This window comes from Elephas maximus, chromosome 25 (genome assembly GCF_024166365.1).
Source record: "Elephas maximus indicus isolate mEleMax1 chromosome 25, mEleMax1 primary haplotype, whole genome shotgun sequence".
In the NCBI taxonomy this organism is placed as follows: Eukaryota; Metazoa; Chordata; class Mammalia; order Proboscidea; family Elephantidae; genus Elephas; species Elephas maximus.
Genome location: NC_064843.1, coordinates 25151062 through 25168109, shown reverse-complemented (window position 1 = coordinate 25168109; position 17048 = coordinate 25151062). Strand labels below are relative to the sequence as shown.

Sequence of the window (17048 nt, the reverse complement as noted above, 5' to 3'; positions counted from 1 at the left end):
CTACATTAGGAACCAGCAGGAGTCTCCCACTACTTCAGTTGGCGGCTTTTCTACTAAATATCCTTCCCACCCCTCCCCAATACAAACCATCTATTTGTACAGCCCAGATCCCACTGTCCAAATGGACCAAACAGCCAGTGAAATATTTTAGTAAAAAAAAAAAAAAACGGTAAAATGTCCCACATTATGTTAAAATGGCTGGATAAATCTTCACTCAGTTTGGTGAGTATGCTTAGAAATGTTATGTGGCATACACAAAATTCATTCTGGAGCCACCCGAGACGGGGTTCATCCTCCAGCTGAAACTGAGGACAGGTTTTTTCCAAACTGTGGAGGGAATTTTGGGATGGTCTACCAGAAATACCGGATACCGGATATAGCATATATGAAATTCACTTTTGGGTGGCTGGGGGTGGGATGACACCTCGAATGAACGGTCATCATCTACAATGTTTGAAACTGGGGTATGAGAGGCCTCTATTACAAGTGATTGAAAGAAACACACCATACCTATCATTACGTGGATGGAAATGGAGAAGACATACCAGTTTCAAATATTACACTCCGTCCCCCAACTGAAGCAGCCCACTACTCTAAGCTGCTTCCCACGAGAAACGTCCTGTAACATGCCTCAGGGTGAGGAGCAGAGGGCTTTATTGAGTGATCGTTAATGATTCTCTCAAGCAGTATCGGGCAGGCCGGCTCGTTTATCTCTTGCTTAACGGTAACATAAGAAACCTTTAAAGACAATCAATCTTGCATTAAGTCAGAAATGGTTTAAATCGGTCACATAACTTCTAATATTCTGGGCTGGCGACTACAGCATGACAAATGTCCAGTTTAGTTACGAAGCCACATCTGATTTTCCTTGATCACTGAAACTTAAACAGGTCTGAAAAATGCACTGTTCTACAAAGGCTTTTACCATATAGCCACCGCTTCCAGGCTCAAGGAATGAAGCTTTCTCCATCTCCCAGGAACATTCCTAGGAGAGATCTGTTTTTGAGATCTGCTTGCCTTGGCGGGAATGTAAGAACCCAGAAAAGAAGTTTAAAGAATGCAGATTAACTGAGATGCCAAGACATGTTTTTATTGCAAGCACAGTGAGCAGAAGGAGATGTCTTCTCACACAAAGTGGCCGCAAGGTCTGCCATTAACTAAATCTCTCTGACAACCCCTCATTGGTTTAAAGCACATTAATTAACTTCTTGCTATCAAGTGTACATCATTTCGGCCATGTGGGACATTTTCTTGGGAATATATAAGTAATATTCCATGTAGCCTGACAGGTCCTCAATGGTCACATCATCCACATAGACTCGAGCTTGCTCAGAACAGGAACGGGGAGAGCCAGACAGAGTTCTGGTGTGGAGCGATTGAGAATAGTCCTCAAGCGTGGATCTTCGTTCTGGGGCCAAGGGCGGGACATTCTGCAGGCCTGAAAAGGAGTACACTTCCATATCATACCATCTCTTACACTGGCACTCCTTGCCTACGCATGCACATGGCTTGCCCTGGTTTAACTTGGAAACGGATTGAAAGTCAGAGAGATCATTGGCCTTGAGACTTGCTTGGGAGACTTGGGTAGCATCAGAGGGGTCTTCCTTTTCACTCTGTGATGGGAGCCCTGGAACCGAAGTTCTCAAAGGCCCAATGACTGCCCCTGGGTGATTAGCATCAGGAGGAGAAGCAGCACACTCTCCTGCATTGAACTCTTTAGGGGCTGAAATTCCCAGCCCACTGCTGCCATCAGGGGAGTCAGTCTGGCTTTTGTGCTTTAGCTGGTTGCTGGAAGCAGCAGCTATTGTACTGCAATGTATAAACTTTGGGGGATGAAGGACAGGAGACTTAGAACGTCGGCGACGCTGGGTTCTTACTGCTCCTCGTGAAGACTTCCTTGTAGACCTAAGAGGAAAAAAATACACAAGATGGTGGGATACGGAGCCATCCTAAATAGGTTTTTTATGTACAGTCGAGAATTTACCTCCTCTCAGATTTATGAGGCTGTTATAAATTTCCCCTAAAGAGATGTACTGTCTCCATTTTCAAACTGCCCAAGTCTCAGAAACGTCAACACCCACTTATCTGCAAGCTATAGGAACAACTGAAATAAAGGGCAGATCTTACTGAATCTCTTTAGCCAAACATTCAATGTAGAACCCTAGGCATGAGAACCTTGACCAGTGGGTCTGGGGAAGCACCCTGCACAGACAACTTAACTGAAGCTGTAAAATCTAAATGTTGTGCCCCAGGCCCTGAGTACAGTAGCTTCAGTATCACTGTGAGGCTAAAGCTGCAAGTGGTTGCTAGTCCATTAATATGAAACAGGCAGCAGATTTAAGATTCACGGGTACCTTCTAACAGATTTAGGCTCCCTGAGGTTTTCAGTTACTGGGAATTATCAGATACATTATATAACTTATTTATAAAACACTGAAATAAAAGAGCTGACCAAGAAAAGGAGACTATCAAAACTGCCAAATTTGAAAAAAGAATCAAATAGAACTTTAAAAAATAAAAAATGTTATTCTTGAAATTAAACTAAATAAAACCCATGGATGGGCCAAATAGCAAAATACACACAGTTAAAGAGAGATTTAGTAAACTGGAAGATAAATCTGAATTATGCACAACAGCAGTCGGCAAATTACAGCCTGTGAGTCAAATCCAGCCCCCCACCTGTTTTTAGAGAGCCTGCGGGCCCTGCTCCAGTGGGCTAGCACTGTGAACCACAGAGACCAAGCAGGGGCATCCTCCTCCACTCCTGCTCTCCCCTGCACTCCCCACACCTGCCTTCCTGGACATGTCTCACCACTGCCCAGGACCCAAACTGATCACCATCTACATGTTGGAGCCCTGCAGTCAGCAACTGCTGGACACTGAGAGGTAGAATCTCAGTCCAAGAGCCAGTCCAGTTGCCCAAGTTGGAATGGCTAGGTTCTCCAGAGGAGAGAAAGGCATGCTGGGATCTAGGTGTTACCAGGACAGAAAGCAAAAATGATCCCAGTATTGCATCCCCACTCCACCCAAACAGGCTCACCTTCAGGCTGGTAATTTTGTTCCAAGAATGTCTCAGCAAGTGAGCACCAAGTGTGCCCACCATCCAGGATGGCCCATCTCAGGCAAATGGGACCGAAGAGGGCAGGACAGAAGTTCTCTCTCTTGTCATGTGAATATCTACATAATAACCTCAATTTTGCCAGCTGGCCTCTAAAGCCTAAAATATTTACTATCTAGCCCTCTGCAGGAAAAGTTTGCTGGCTCCTGTCCTAGAAGGTAGCACAGAATAAGCATTTGGAAAAAATGTAAAAGACGACACAGAAGACAGAATAAGCCTGGAGTCTCCAAAGGAAAGCAGCAGCCAGAGTCTAAGGGACAGATCATTCCTAAAAGGACAACAACTGGTTAAAAGTAGGCTTTTCAATATCTTACCAATAATAAAGCCAGAAGACAAAGAATAGCACTTTCAAATACTAACAGAAAATAAATGTCAACCTAGAAATATGGTTTCAGATATATCAAATCTATCTCTCAAGAACAAGGATGAAATAAAGATATTTTTGGATAAAGCAAGGCTAAGTATATATACCAATAGGATATCATGCTATACAACACCTGGGAGCACCATTCGCATGTATTCTATATGGAGTTGTATAACACGGGAACCGTTTCACCAATAGACCTTCACCAAAGGAATTTCTGAAGAAAGTACTTCAGAAGAAAGAAAATGATCCTATATGGAATGTCTGAGATGCAAGAACGGTGAGGAAAGACATTATAAACGTTACTGTTGGGTGCTGCTGAGTCGGCCTCGACTATAACCACCCTATGTACAAAGGAATGAAATGCTGCTCAGTCCTGTGCCATTCTCATCATTGTTGCTGTCTGAGCCCATTTGCTGCAGCCACAGTGTCAATCCATCTCGTTTGGATAAATCTAAACAAATACTGCCTATTTAAAAAAATAATAACAAAACCTGACTTGTGAGATTAAAATGAACTGACAAAACTAAAGTACTGGGCAATATAAGTCAGGAGGCCAGAATAAAAGAGTTCTAAGGAAGAGGGTTAAAATACTAACTTTTATCTCTGTTACACCCAAGGTAAAAATGTAAGGCTAACTACTAAAAGAACAGAAACAAAGTAGATAATTTCCCAATCAGTAGAGGAAAAAATGGTAGTGGTGGTGGGGGAGACAACAGCAAAGAAGCCCTTTCTAAGGATTTGAAGAAAAAAAAAAAAGAGGAGAAAGAAAACAAACAAACAAACAAAAAAAAAAACAGCAAAAAGCAGGGCAAATAGCATGAAGTAAAACAGTAGAAATAGGCCCAAATGTACTCATCAAAAAAAGTGTCAATGCACTAAACTCACCAGTTTAAAAAACCAGATCATCAGATTGAATAAAACAAAACTTAATCATACCATTTATAACAGATACACTTAAAATTTAAAAACATGGAATAAATGAAAGTAAAAGAATGGGAAACGATATAGTAAGCAAACACTAACTACAATGAAACTGGATTAGTTATGTTAGACCCAAACAAAACAGACTTTAAAACAAAAGCTATATAGTGGAATGAAAAATGTCACTACATTATTAAAGTTTTGATTTGTATGAACCTAAAAACAGTCTCAAAATACATAAAGCAAAAATATAGAACTTAAGGGAAAATTTCACACACCCACTCCCATGGGAGAGATTTTAACAAACTTCTCTGTTATTGATAGGTCAAGCTGACAAAAATTACTAAAAAAAATTCAAATGGCACATTTAAAAGCTTGATTTAATAAACATAACATAGAATTCAAGATGCAGTAATTAAAGAAGACCCACTCTTCTCAAGCACACATGTTGTTAGCTGCTGCCGAGTTGGCCCGTGTCACGGTGACCCCATGCACAACAGAAGAAAACACTGCATGATCCTGTGCCATCCACACGATTGGCTGCAGACAGGACCATTGTGAGCCACAGCATCTTCAGTGACTGATTTTCAGAAGTAGATTGCCAGGCTTTTCTTTCATTCAGGCACACATAGAACATTTATAAAAACCAGGCCATAGAGCAAGTCCCAGCAAATTCCAAGAGTCAGTATCATAAAACACAACTCTCCAAATAAAGTATCTTCCATCATTGTTTCAATACTACTAATATTCAGAACATACTCTTCTGGGCACTCAGAAAGAAAATCCAGTAACATTTTAAGGTACTGGGATGAAAACCATCTGCAACAAGAAGCTCTTACCCGTGCCAGCTGTCTTTAGACGCACACGTGGTTTTGGGTTTGGCATCATCTGTAGTTGTTCTGACTGATGTTCTAACACTTGTACCTTCTCCAACAGACAGAGACACTATGGACCTGAAAGACAAGATCGAAGTTCACTGCTTTAGAAAACCGTAAAAGGAGAACTCACTGCTCTCACCTACTCAAATACAACTTTCATCAATAACTTTATTTGCTTTTTAGTTTGGATTTCTCAAAAACTGCTCAGCTTTTAGTGTGATTTTCCCTCTAAAACCAAATTTAGAGGATCCCTAAAAGCTCACGATTGCAAAATCACGTAAGCCAAGGACTGATTCTTAAGTACAATCAGCAGCGGACTATAAATAGCCTTTATCTGGGGCAGACCAGGCCTTACGTCCAGCGAGAATGTTCGTGACACTGACTGCATGTTTCACGCTGGCAGACTAGAGCTACTGGAGCTAAGTTCAGAAGTAAAAACTAAAAGACTCAGTCTAACTTGAAAAGGAATCCATTTCCAAATATTACAACTTTAAGAAAAATAACCTAATCATTACAACTAATAAACTTGAAATATTACTCAGAACTAAACCTTTGTGGTTTAAAATTATGCAGGTAATAGTAAAGAATGTGCAAAAACTTAAAAGAGGAAACAATCATCTATAATCTCACAACTCAGAGACTACCAACATGAACATTTTTGCATAAAATCTTCCGGACTTGTTCAATACACATACACATACGGAGATCTTGCTAAGCAGGCTATGGTACTGATAAAAATCTGTTACAAAGGAATATTAATCTACTAATGCAGAAAAACGTTCACTAAAACATAATTTTAAATAATTGGGAATAACCTAAAGGTCCAATAATGAAAAATACTATATTACATGTAAAATATGGCACATCTGTACAAAGGAATATTAGGAATTTATTAAAAATTAACTGTACAAAGAATTTTTAATGGTATGACAAAATGCCTGTAATAAAACATTAAGAGAAAATAGCACAGATGAACACCTTTATCTACATTATGATCTCGACTACGTGAAAAAAAGATGCATGGTATTACATACAGTCTAGAGAGAAACCACCAAAATGCTAACAGTGGTTATGGTAAGTTGTTATTTTTACTTCCTTTTTTACTGTAAATTTTTCTACCACAAGTGTGTACTATTTGATAGCCAGATAAAATGAACTTATTCATTTTATAACATATTGATTTCTCCTGGTAAGATAAATAATATTAATATCAGGAATCAAGACCAGTTGAACGGGATCGCAGTAAATTCCTGGCAAGGCCTGGGTAGTTTGAGTCAGTCCCTCAGATGCCCCATTTGTAAATCAGCAACAATATTAAACGATGAGAAATGTAGGATGCATATACAAGTCTCTTTCTGCTTAGTCATGGTAGTGACTCACTCCTTCCACTCTATTTGGTTCTCTCAGATGTTCTCTATTGTTCCTTCTCTTTCTAAAATTTTACCCCAGGCAGGTCACACGCTACAAATATATAATTTTGGACCACATATTGTACAGATGGGGCAACGAAATAACTTAATGTTATGTTCCAACTTCTTAAAACATCCAGAAGGAAGTCTGTGTACCAACAGTTACTTACGTAGGTTCATACACTGAGATGTTTGTATGTATGTGTGTGTATATATACATTCCTAGTATTTTCCTGATTATTTAAAAAACCGTTTCTGTACCAGATATGCCGTGACCACAATCTGGAAACCATCTGCTTCTATGATTTGTTTCCCAGTTTCCCAAAATGATTTATCAAAGTACTAATCAATTAATGGCAAAATGACCATATTGGATAAACCATTGGGAGAAGGTACTAATTATCATGGAAGCAAAATGTGAGTACCTGTAGTACCCACTATGCAAACCTATCAGTTTAAATCTTCTCATTTCGTAGACCAAAAATCGTACCAGGATAGGCAGCTATTAAAACATCTCACATATATTTTAATATGTGTCAGGTACTGCATGTATTCCTTCACGTCATCTTCAAGGCACCAAATGAAAGAGTGGTTAAGATTCTGAAGACAGGCTGCTTGGGTTCAAATCCTGGCACTGCCACTTCTTAGCAATGTGACCTTTAGTAAATGAGTTAATTTCTCTGTCTATCTGTAAGCTTGAATTACAACAGTATCTATCTTCGAGGGCAGTAACGAGGATGAAATGAAATAATGTATATGAAGCATTTCACCCAGTGCTTAGGGATTCAGTGGGTTAGTAATAAATGTTAGTGATTATTATTATTGCTTGTTGTGTGTAGAATGTTCTACTCTGAGCTTCCAACACTTAGCTTCCATCCATGACAAGAAAAATTCTTACAACCATGACAAATCTGAGATCTCTTCAGGTCTGGGGCAAAGTGTGGGAGTGTGAAGAGTACGGCACAGAATATTTTGCAAAGACTGATATATTAACACTCAGACGGCAGCTGGTCTCTAGGTGCTCTAATTAGTCTGGCCAAAGGGTCCGAGATTATTGATCTCAGTGACAGAACCCTACTGAATAGAGGTTTCCATAGCGATCAGCTCAGCAATCAGAGCCCATGAAATCTACAAAGTCTTTACAGATTTCTATTGAGGCAATCCACTTTTAGTGAAAGACACTGGGATTCCCCTGAGATGTACGAGGCAATCTCTGATGGGACAATGCTCAATAATCTCTGATTAAGAAGAGAGAAGGGCAAATCCTCCTCAAAGTTAAGGGAGAACAAAACACCCAATCTTGGGGTAGAAACAAACCGCGACTTTTCAAATTTTAACTGAAAAGAAAAATTAAGTAAAACAATGCCGTGGAGAATCTGGCATGTTAGCCTTCTAGGAATAAGGAGAAATTTTGGAAGAGGAAGAGCTCTTCAGAGGTAAAGGCCTTTAAATCTAGTAAATAATTCCCGAGTGATACATGTTTCATTACCCTGATGCATCCACTCTTAACTTCTTGAAAGCAGTTTGTAGACTCTCCTCCTCCCCGTCCTTGGCTTCAGATTTCATTGTGAAAGTCTTTACACTACTGTGGATGTTCCCGTTAGTACTAAAAGAGAGAATGAAAACAAGATGCACAAAGTGAAAACAGGTGGGTTCAAAAGTATACTTCTGGGAAAACCCTATATTCCTAATACTATTACTACCTATCAGGAAAAAGAAAGCAAATTTCTAAAAGGATATTTCTATGCTAGCAATTAGGGAACAGCAAATAAAGAATTAACAGGAAACGAAATCAAACAGAAAAATGTGTATTTGTTGTAGCATAATTTTAACTGTCTAAATATCTGACATCAATATTCAATTACAAAGTTTTGGAAACGAGATCATCTAAAATACTTCCACATTTCAGTATGCTGTTTAATAGAGGCGGAAGAGCTCTCTAGTTGAAGGGAGCCTAGGATCCTACAGACAAAATCACCTTTGCATCAGAAATAAAAGGGAAACCTAGAGCACTCTGATTCTTAAAAATGCTGAGCAGTTGTCTAATCTAACCTTAATAATGCCAGTTATGACAGCATTTCCCTAAGGCAATTCAGGCCTAGATATTAATATTCAGGAAGATGTGTTTTAGTGAACAAGACGTTACCATTATTAAGTCAAGATAAAAGCATGATTAGAAACATATGTCAATAATTACCCATTATCCCTCACTCTATCCAGTAAGACTGATACCTTGATTTTGTTTTTATTTATTGCTTTGAATGGATATAAATGAACTGAACTAGCGACTCAAAAAAATAAAGAACAAAACAAATTTAGTAAAAAAGAAAAAAGGAGGCAGTAAAAACAAAATATAAACTTCTGTTCTGTAGATGTACCCTTAAATGATGCCCACTTAATCAAACAGCTTGATTAACTAAAGTTCTCCATTTCTGCCATCTAAACAAGGAGGTGGGGGGACCAAGCAATGCAATAAAAAACCCACAGATTAATAAACTCTTTGGATCTAGTCTCCCAATTATTTCTTCACCCAGGGTAATAAATCTTGAACAGAAAGTAAGCAAACCAGTATCTACTAGCGTATCACAGGGAATCAGAAAGAATAGATGGAAAACAAAAAGAGGAGGAATTTTCAAAGCAAAAGATTCACCTCACTTCTTTATTTCTAACCTCTTACCCCAACATCACCCCCCACCCCCTCAGGCACTCGCAGAGGGAGCAGTGCCTCTCTGTGGACCCTTGGGTCCACTGTGATTTCCTACCTGCTCATTTCTCAGAGGCAGGTTTGATGTTATTGTGAGACCTCTAATATTCCAAAAGTCAGGGTGTCATGATGTTTGATATAGTGTAACAATGTTATACCAGTGAAGAATAAAAAACGCAAAGACTCAAGACTATTCTACTAAATTTATTTATTTATGTAACTAGGTATTTTGGGCAGATCTCTCTGGGGAGTACTGAAAACAATCTCAAACGAATTCATCTAGCTTTCACCTCAACTTCTTGAGACAGAAAATTTAAACGCACTCTCTACACACAGTTTGCTGGTTACTTGCAACAACAAACAACCAGTGCCATCGAGTCGATTCCGACTCATAGCGACCTATAGGACAGAGTAGAACTGCCCATAGAGTTTCCAAGGAGCGCCTGGCGGATTCGAACTGCCGACCCTTTGGTTAGCAGCCGTAGCACTTAGCCACTACGCCACCAGGGTTTCCTATTAAGGAGTACAAAAACATAGGGGAAAATTTATCTATCCAACTGTGTACTTTACCAGTCTCTAATTCTGAATTTATTGTAGGAGGCCTATATACCTGGGGGAGGAGAACAAAGAGCAGGCATTGGAATATTTTGAAGCTTCACAGCCTCTGAAAGGGCACTAACATATGCTGTAAACAAGCTCTTCCTGCTGACCAAACAAAATTAAAGTTCAACTTATAGTTCTCCTCAATTACCTTATGACCAGTCGCTAAATGCTTGACCTATTGGCCCTTGGAAGCCCTGGTGGCGTAGTGGTTAACTGCTACAGCTGCTAACCAAGAGGTCGGCAGTTCAAATCCGCCAGGTGCTCCTTGGAAACCCTATGGGGCAGTTCTACTCTGTCCTGTAGGTCGCTATGAGTCCGAATCACCTCGACCGCAGTGGTTTTTTTTTTTTTTTTTTTATTGGCCCTTAGAGAGTTAATCATCTGAACCAGCCTCCCCAACAGTGAGCCCCCTCACAGGCCTGAAACTTGGGAAATCAGTCAACACCTAAGTACACATTACATCTAAGTATACGCTGCTGAATTCTATAGGCAGAAATTCATTTCTTCCACAAATACTTACAGAATGTATGTGGCACTAGACTGGATGCTAGGGATATAAAGGTGAACCTGACACAGGCAGGCTGTGAGCCCCATTCCTTCAAGGACTGGAATCTCACTCCTGCCCTGTAGGAACTTACATACGCTGTAACACTAAGCTGAGAAGCTCTGCACCAGGTATGTTAACTTTTAATTACATAGTGTTGACTTAATAAGCTTTGCAGGTGACCACTGTAAATGTTAATACAAATTTAGTTAACATCCTTGTTGATCCACTAAAAGAGCTATCATTTAAAAACCCAAACAGACCAAAATAAAAACCAAACTCCACATTAAAACTTCAGGAGCAGAGTTCCATCTAAACTATTTACACTTGTCCAGCATTTTGGTTACTTTAACCAAAATAAACCTAGTTATTTTAACCCTGAACAAAGATGAGTCTCAGCCATGACCTTAGGAGCTGGGTCAGAGCAGGTTTGTAATTACAAAAGACTTACGCTCCTCTGTATTCCTAGTCTTCCGTGCACTCCAAACAAGAGCCTACAACTCACTGGGATAATTGGTTTTGTCCTTCTTACTGATTTCACCGCACTGACTTCTTGAAGCTAAACAATCTCCAAAGAAATCACACCTCTAAAAGCCTATTATTAGTTACTTTGTATTGTTTTAAGTTAAATCACCCCGGGTTGGATTCCCTCCCCCGCCAAACTTTCAAAAACAACAAGGAAAGTTCTTCTAAATTCCTCCATCAAAAGGGCAAATTTCTGGCTTCCCCTAACTTTCGACGGATAGCACGTGTCACAATCCTATTTATATCTTGCAGCTTTAACCAAGACCTCCTCCAACCTGAAGCCCAAGTCCAGACTTCCAGGCCCCTGAGAACAAGGATTCGCGCTTAAGTGTTCATCATCGCAAACGTTAAAAAGATGTAGAAACTTTCCCAGATCACGAGAAAGCGTAGGGCCTGGGGAGGAACCCCAGTCCAACACCTCTGGACGACGTAAACAGGATAAGGTCGAAACCATCAACCCCGAGGCAAAACACCTCCACTCCCCTTTCTCCACACCGACTCAAGCCCTACACTCACAGCGCTGGCTGAGAACGACGTTAATTCTTTCCACCCAGAATCTGGGGGTCTCGCGGCTAAACAAGATCGCGGGAAGGTCAGAATCTGGGGGGGGGGGGGCTCAGAGAATGGGGACAAGGCCGAGCGGGGAGCTCTCCAGGGCCCTCAGTCTGCCTGCCCCAGGGCTCCAGCTTCAAAGTTCCTCCCTGAGGATGCTCCCCGGACCACAACAAGAGGCTCGAGTCCGGCCGAGGCTCAAAGGATGCAGAACGAGACGGGAGCGGAGTTGAAGAGACAGCCAACGAGACTGGGGCTCGGAGACGAGCGGGAAAGGGCGGGAAGGGGCAAAGGGCGGCCGAGGAGGCTGAAAAGGGGAAGCTACGGACGGGCGGGAGACGGCGGAGGAGCAGGGCCGGGCGGCGGCAGCGGGAGGACAGGAAGGCGGGAAAAGGCAAGAGAGCAGAGCCTGCGGAGATCCAGGCCACGGCTGCCGAGGGGGCACCGACAGGCCCAGGCCCGGCCCTGGCAGTCAGCGCCGGGAGCCGACGCGGCGAGAGGCGGGAGTGCCCAGAGGTAACCGCCCGCGGCCCGGCCGGGCCTCCAGGCCGAGACGTGATGCCGCGGCCCCTCCCTGTCCCGTCAGGGCGCTCACCTCCTCGCAGCTGGGGCGCTCTGTTGATCCGGTGCCGTCAGTTCAGATCGTCTATCCCGGATCGCGGCGCCTGACTGACCCGGATCCAAACCCGCGGAGGGGACGGCCCGCAACTCCGGAGTCGCACTGCGCCTGCGTCACTCGGGCACGCGTCCCGCCCCTTCTCATGCTCCTCCCACTCCGGTGACTCGACAGAGCAGCCGGCCGCGACTGCGCAGGCGCGGGGCGGTGCCCGCCCCTCTCAAACGCCCCGCACCCGCCCCTCTCGGAAGCACGTGCGCTGACATCATTTCCTGTTATTCTTTTCGCTCGCTGCCCCATCCGTAGAGGCTTCGTTCTGGACCAGCTTTTGGGGCGTGCCTGCTTCCTCCTCTCAGGTGCAGGAGTAGGCGCTGTTCGTCGCTGTCGTCCTAGCGCTTCCACTTCCCCGGATCTCTTTTTTTCTGGTCCTCTGCTTGGTGTCAGCAAGACAACGAACTGCGCGGGTGAGGGCAGAGTGGGGGAGTCTCTATGACAACGAGCCCCATCTGGGCGCTGGGCCGGAGTCTCCTTGAAGATGGAATCCGGACGGCCTGCGACATCCCCTGGGCTCGAACATCAGCCCTCGCCTTGTAGGGATCTTTCAGGGCCTGCAGAGAAGGGAGGAAGGATTGGGACGTGCCGGGGCCATGAATATGAGGCTAGAATTAAAATGCCTTCGGCATTAACGTTCCTGCTGTTCGACTTAAGGCAACTGCCCTTTCCTCTGGGCCTCAGTTTTGCTATATGTTGTGTGAAGAAGTTGGGCTATATCAGGGAACTTTTGAGAATCTGGTGACAGCTATAGATCTTTTCTCCAGAGAAATGCACATACGCACCAAATTTTGCAGAAACATTGAGGCAGTTCATCTAAGTAAGTGATTTTAGGGCCTTTCCATTTTTGTATCACGGAGCCCTGTTGTCGCAGTGGTTGAGCGGTGCAGCCGAAAGGTGGTTGACCCTACCAGCCGCTCCGCAGGAGAAAGATGTGGCAGTCTGCTTTGGTAAAGATTACACCCTATGGGGCAGCTCTACCCTGCCCTGTGGAGTCGCCATGTATCAGAATTGACTGACGGCAACGGGTTTGGGTTTTGTTTGTTTTTCGTTTTTGTAATTGTGAAGACTGTTCAGGCGGCAGGCAGGTGTGATCTGTGCAACAGCTGCCGCCCCCTGCATCTCCGGGGCTAGTTCTAGTAATGGAGCTGGGCCTCTCCTCTCCCCAGCTAGATGTCTGCCCTTCTCAGAGCTTTGTGGGAAAAGATGTCTGTCTTTGACAGAGTTGGCTTAGAGCTAGTCCTGGTCTAGCCCTAGGATGAAGGTTGTTATCTGAACCAGATCTTGCCCCCACATACTGCTATCCCTCAATAAACGTAAAAACCAAACCTATTGCTGTCCATTGGACTCCGACTCATAGCAATTCTACAGGACAGAGTAGGACTGCCCCATAGGGTCTCCAAGGAGCAGATGGTGGATTTGAACTGCCGACCTTTTGGTTAGCAGCAACCGCTTAACCACTGTGCCACCAGGGCTCCTATACCTCAATACCTTAGGTATAATCACCTAACTGCAGATAGGCTAGGGGTTCCTGGCTGGCACACGTGGTTAAGCGCTCAACTACTAGCAGAAAGCTTGGTTCAGACCCATCCAGAGGCACCTCGGAAGATAAGCCTGGTGATCTGCTTCTGAAAGGTCACAGTCCTGAAAACCCTATGGAGCAGTTGCCATGAGTGGGAATGGACTTAACAGCAACTAACTACAGATAGCCAGCCGAAGATGGCTTAGCTGTATCCAATTTAACTAGTTAGGCCCTGGAATACCTGACCCTTGTCTGGGAGTGGAACCTATGGTTTCACTGTATAAGGCATAAAGCATGTAGTGAAACCAGAGTAAAACATTTTAAATTCTCCTTCATGGCAGAGGCACAGTAACTGATAGGAGATAAAAGAAAACTGTTAATTGAAAAATTCCAGCATCAAACTGATGATGCTATTAATGGCTGCCATTTACTAAGCAGCAGACGTGTCAATGTTCTCTGATTTAATTTTCCTGCGATTTTACACATTCTACAAATGAGAATAACTGGGACTCAGAGAAATTAGATAACTTGTTCTAGGTGCCTTTGTCCTATACCAAACAGCCCTAGTAAGTGCCTGAGTCAGGATTTAAACTTTCTCAAAAGCCTGTTCTTCTCTGCTACCCATCTCCCAACATCTCTTAGAAAAGACTAAGAGAGGAGGATATGATACTTATTTTTCTCAGTAGTTGCCAAGTGAATTAAAACCAAATAATGTGTTTTTAAGCTGCCATTCCAAAATATAGTTTCAGGTAAAATCCCATACATCCTTGAGGTTAGGGACTGTATCTAGATCACTTATGAATTCCCAAAGCCTAACACAGAGCCTGGGGCCACAGTAGACAGCACAGTACACTTTTGGTGAATTTTACCTTCTTTCTTCCCTTTATGGCATTAAATACTAAAAACTAAAAAGTTGAAGCAGGGAAAGACTCATTTTATGTAAGCAAGTATCCACCACCAAGTTAAATGCTTTCTGAGGATGTGACTGCTTATTTAGGGAATACATGAACAGTGAGCACTTCTTGGGAATACTGAAGTCTGTTAACCCGTACCGTTCAGATGTGGCCTGGAATTTCAAGTCCTTATAGACAGACCTGGCTCAGTGTACATGACGACTTGGGATAAGAGAAGCTACAGAGCATGTGACTTGAGTGAACAAAAAGCCAGACCTGCTTCCTGCATCAGCAACACAGGATCTTTCCAACCATGGGAAAAAAAACCCAGACTGTGTGTGTACTTTAATTGCAGGAAGTTGACTTGGTATTAATGCACATGACAATGCCATCGAATCAGAAAGCTGTAACAGTGGGAAATTCCTATAACAGTGTTTCCTCCATATTATATATGCTTTATAAGTGATTGAGGAGGAGAGACTGAATTCCTATTGAATTATACTGCGAAAACAATTCCATCTATATAGGAAGATAACTAGATTTTTAAAAATGACTTTGAAGAAGGCAAATTCAAAGCCTAAAAAAAAAATTCATTTCCCTAACGACATGATTGCCATCCTATCAGTTAGTGCTCTGGGAGAATAGTCTTAAACGTTTTAAGGTTCAAATAAATTCCTGTATTCGTTGTTTTTGTTGGGTGCCGTACAGTCGGTCCAGACTCAGCGACCCCGTATGACAGAGCAGAACTGCCCCACAGGGTTTTCTTGACTGCACTCTTTATAGAAGTAGATCACCAGGTCTTTCTCCTGTGGGGCCACTGGGTGGGTTCGAAGTGCCAACCTTTCGGTTGCTAGCCAAGTGCTTAGTAACCATCGTACCACCAGGGATTGATATAATTAAAAAATGATTTTGGAGTTGTTGTTGTCAGGTACCTTTGAGTTGGTTCCGACTCATAGCGACCCTGTGTACCACAGCATGAAACACTGCCTGGTCCTGCACCGTCCTCACAATCGTTAACGCTTGAGCCCACTGTTGCGGCTACTGTGTCCGTCTATCTGGTTGAGGATCTTCCTCTTTTTCGCTGACCCTGTTACTTGACCAAGCATGATGTCCTTCTCCAGGGCCTGATCTCTCCTGATAACATGTCCAAAGTATTTGAGACATTGTCTCGCCATTCTTGCTGCTAAGGAGCACTCTGGTTGTAGTTCTTCCAAGACAGATTTGTTTGTTCTTTTGGCAGAAGTTGATAATAATAGTGAACATTTGTGTCTCAGTCTACAAAAGTTATCTCATTTAATCTTCATAGCCAACTTGTGAAGCAGGTACTTTTATTATCCCCATTTTATACCTGAGGAAACCAAGGCTCAGAACAGCAAAGTAACTTGGGGTTCAAGTTACTTGGGGTTCAAAGTAACTTGACTCTGCACCTGCGCTCCTGAAAACTGAGTTATACTTCTTTTCTTAGCTCCCCTCCCTAACTTGATCAGGGATACCTGCTGTCTTAGTCATCTAGTGCTGCTATAATGAAAATAGCACAAGTGGATGGCTTTTACGAAGAGAAATTAATTTATCTTCTCAGAGTCTAGTAGGCTAGAAGTCCAAATTCAGGGCTTCAGCTCCAGGGGAAGGCTTTCTCTCTCTGTCGATTCTGGAGGAAGGCCCTTCTCATCAATCTTTCTCTGGCCTAGGAGCTTCTCCACACAGGAACCTGAGGTCTAAAGAACACTGTTCCCAGCACTATTTTCTTGGCAGTATGAGTTCCCCCTGTCTCTCTGCTTGCTTCTCTCTCTTACATCCCAAAAGAAACCGGCTCAAGACAATGCAGCCCCGAAGACTGAGAAGATTGGGTCCCATCTCATCAACACAACTGCCACCCATCCCCCCTCATTAATATCACATAAGTAGGATTCACAACACAGGAAAATCACATCAGATGACAGAATGGTGGACAATCACACAATGCCAGATATGACCCAGCCAAATTGATACACACATTTTTGGGGGACAGAATTCAATCTATGACACCTGCTCCCACCTAGGGAATACCACTGAACTTGTGGAAATGGGTCTGGGACTACACTCCAGCTATACCTGCCTTGCATTCCCTTGAACCTACCAGATGTATTTCCCTCTCAAATTGTTTGTATTTGAGGTTGCCTCTTTTTTTTTTTTTTCTACTTGGAACGTTGCTTATCCGCAATTCCTCTGATCATTCAGGTCTCTGCTCAAATACCACTTCCCCACAGGGATCACCCCAGGCCACCTCAACTAACACAGCAGTCCCTTTCAGTCTGTATCGCTTTATCCTGCTTTACTTTTTGTTATAGCCCCTTTTTTTTAAAATA

The 17048-nt window shown here is 42.9% G+C and overlaps 1 protein-coding gene across 1 annotated transcript; it reads right to left on the bottom strand.

The window, feature by feature from the left end:
* Positions 1–1069: 1069 nt before the first annotated feature.
* On the bottom strand, positions 1070–12347 carry OSER1 (oxidative stress responsive serine rich 1). Its single transcript, XM_049868719.1, has 4 exons — positions 12217–12347; positions 8183–8299; positions 5246–5359; positions 1070–1905 (listed from the first exon to the last, which is right to left on the bottom strand). The coding sequence occupies exons 2-4, from the start codon at positions 8257–8259 to the stop codon at positions 1215–1217; spliced, it is 882 nt and encodes a 293-aa protein (XP_049724676.1). The 5' UTR covers positions 8260–8299; positions 12217–12347; the 3' UTR covers positions 1070–1214.
* Positions 12348–17048: the final 4701 nt, after the last annotated feature.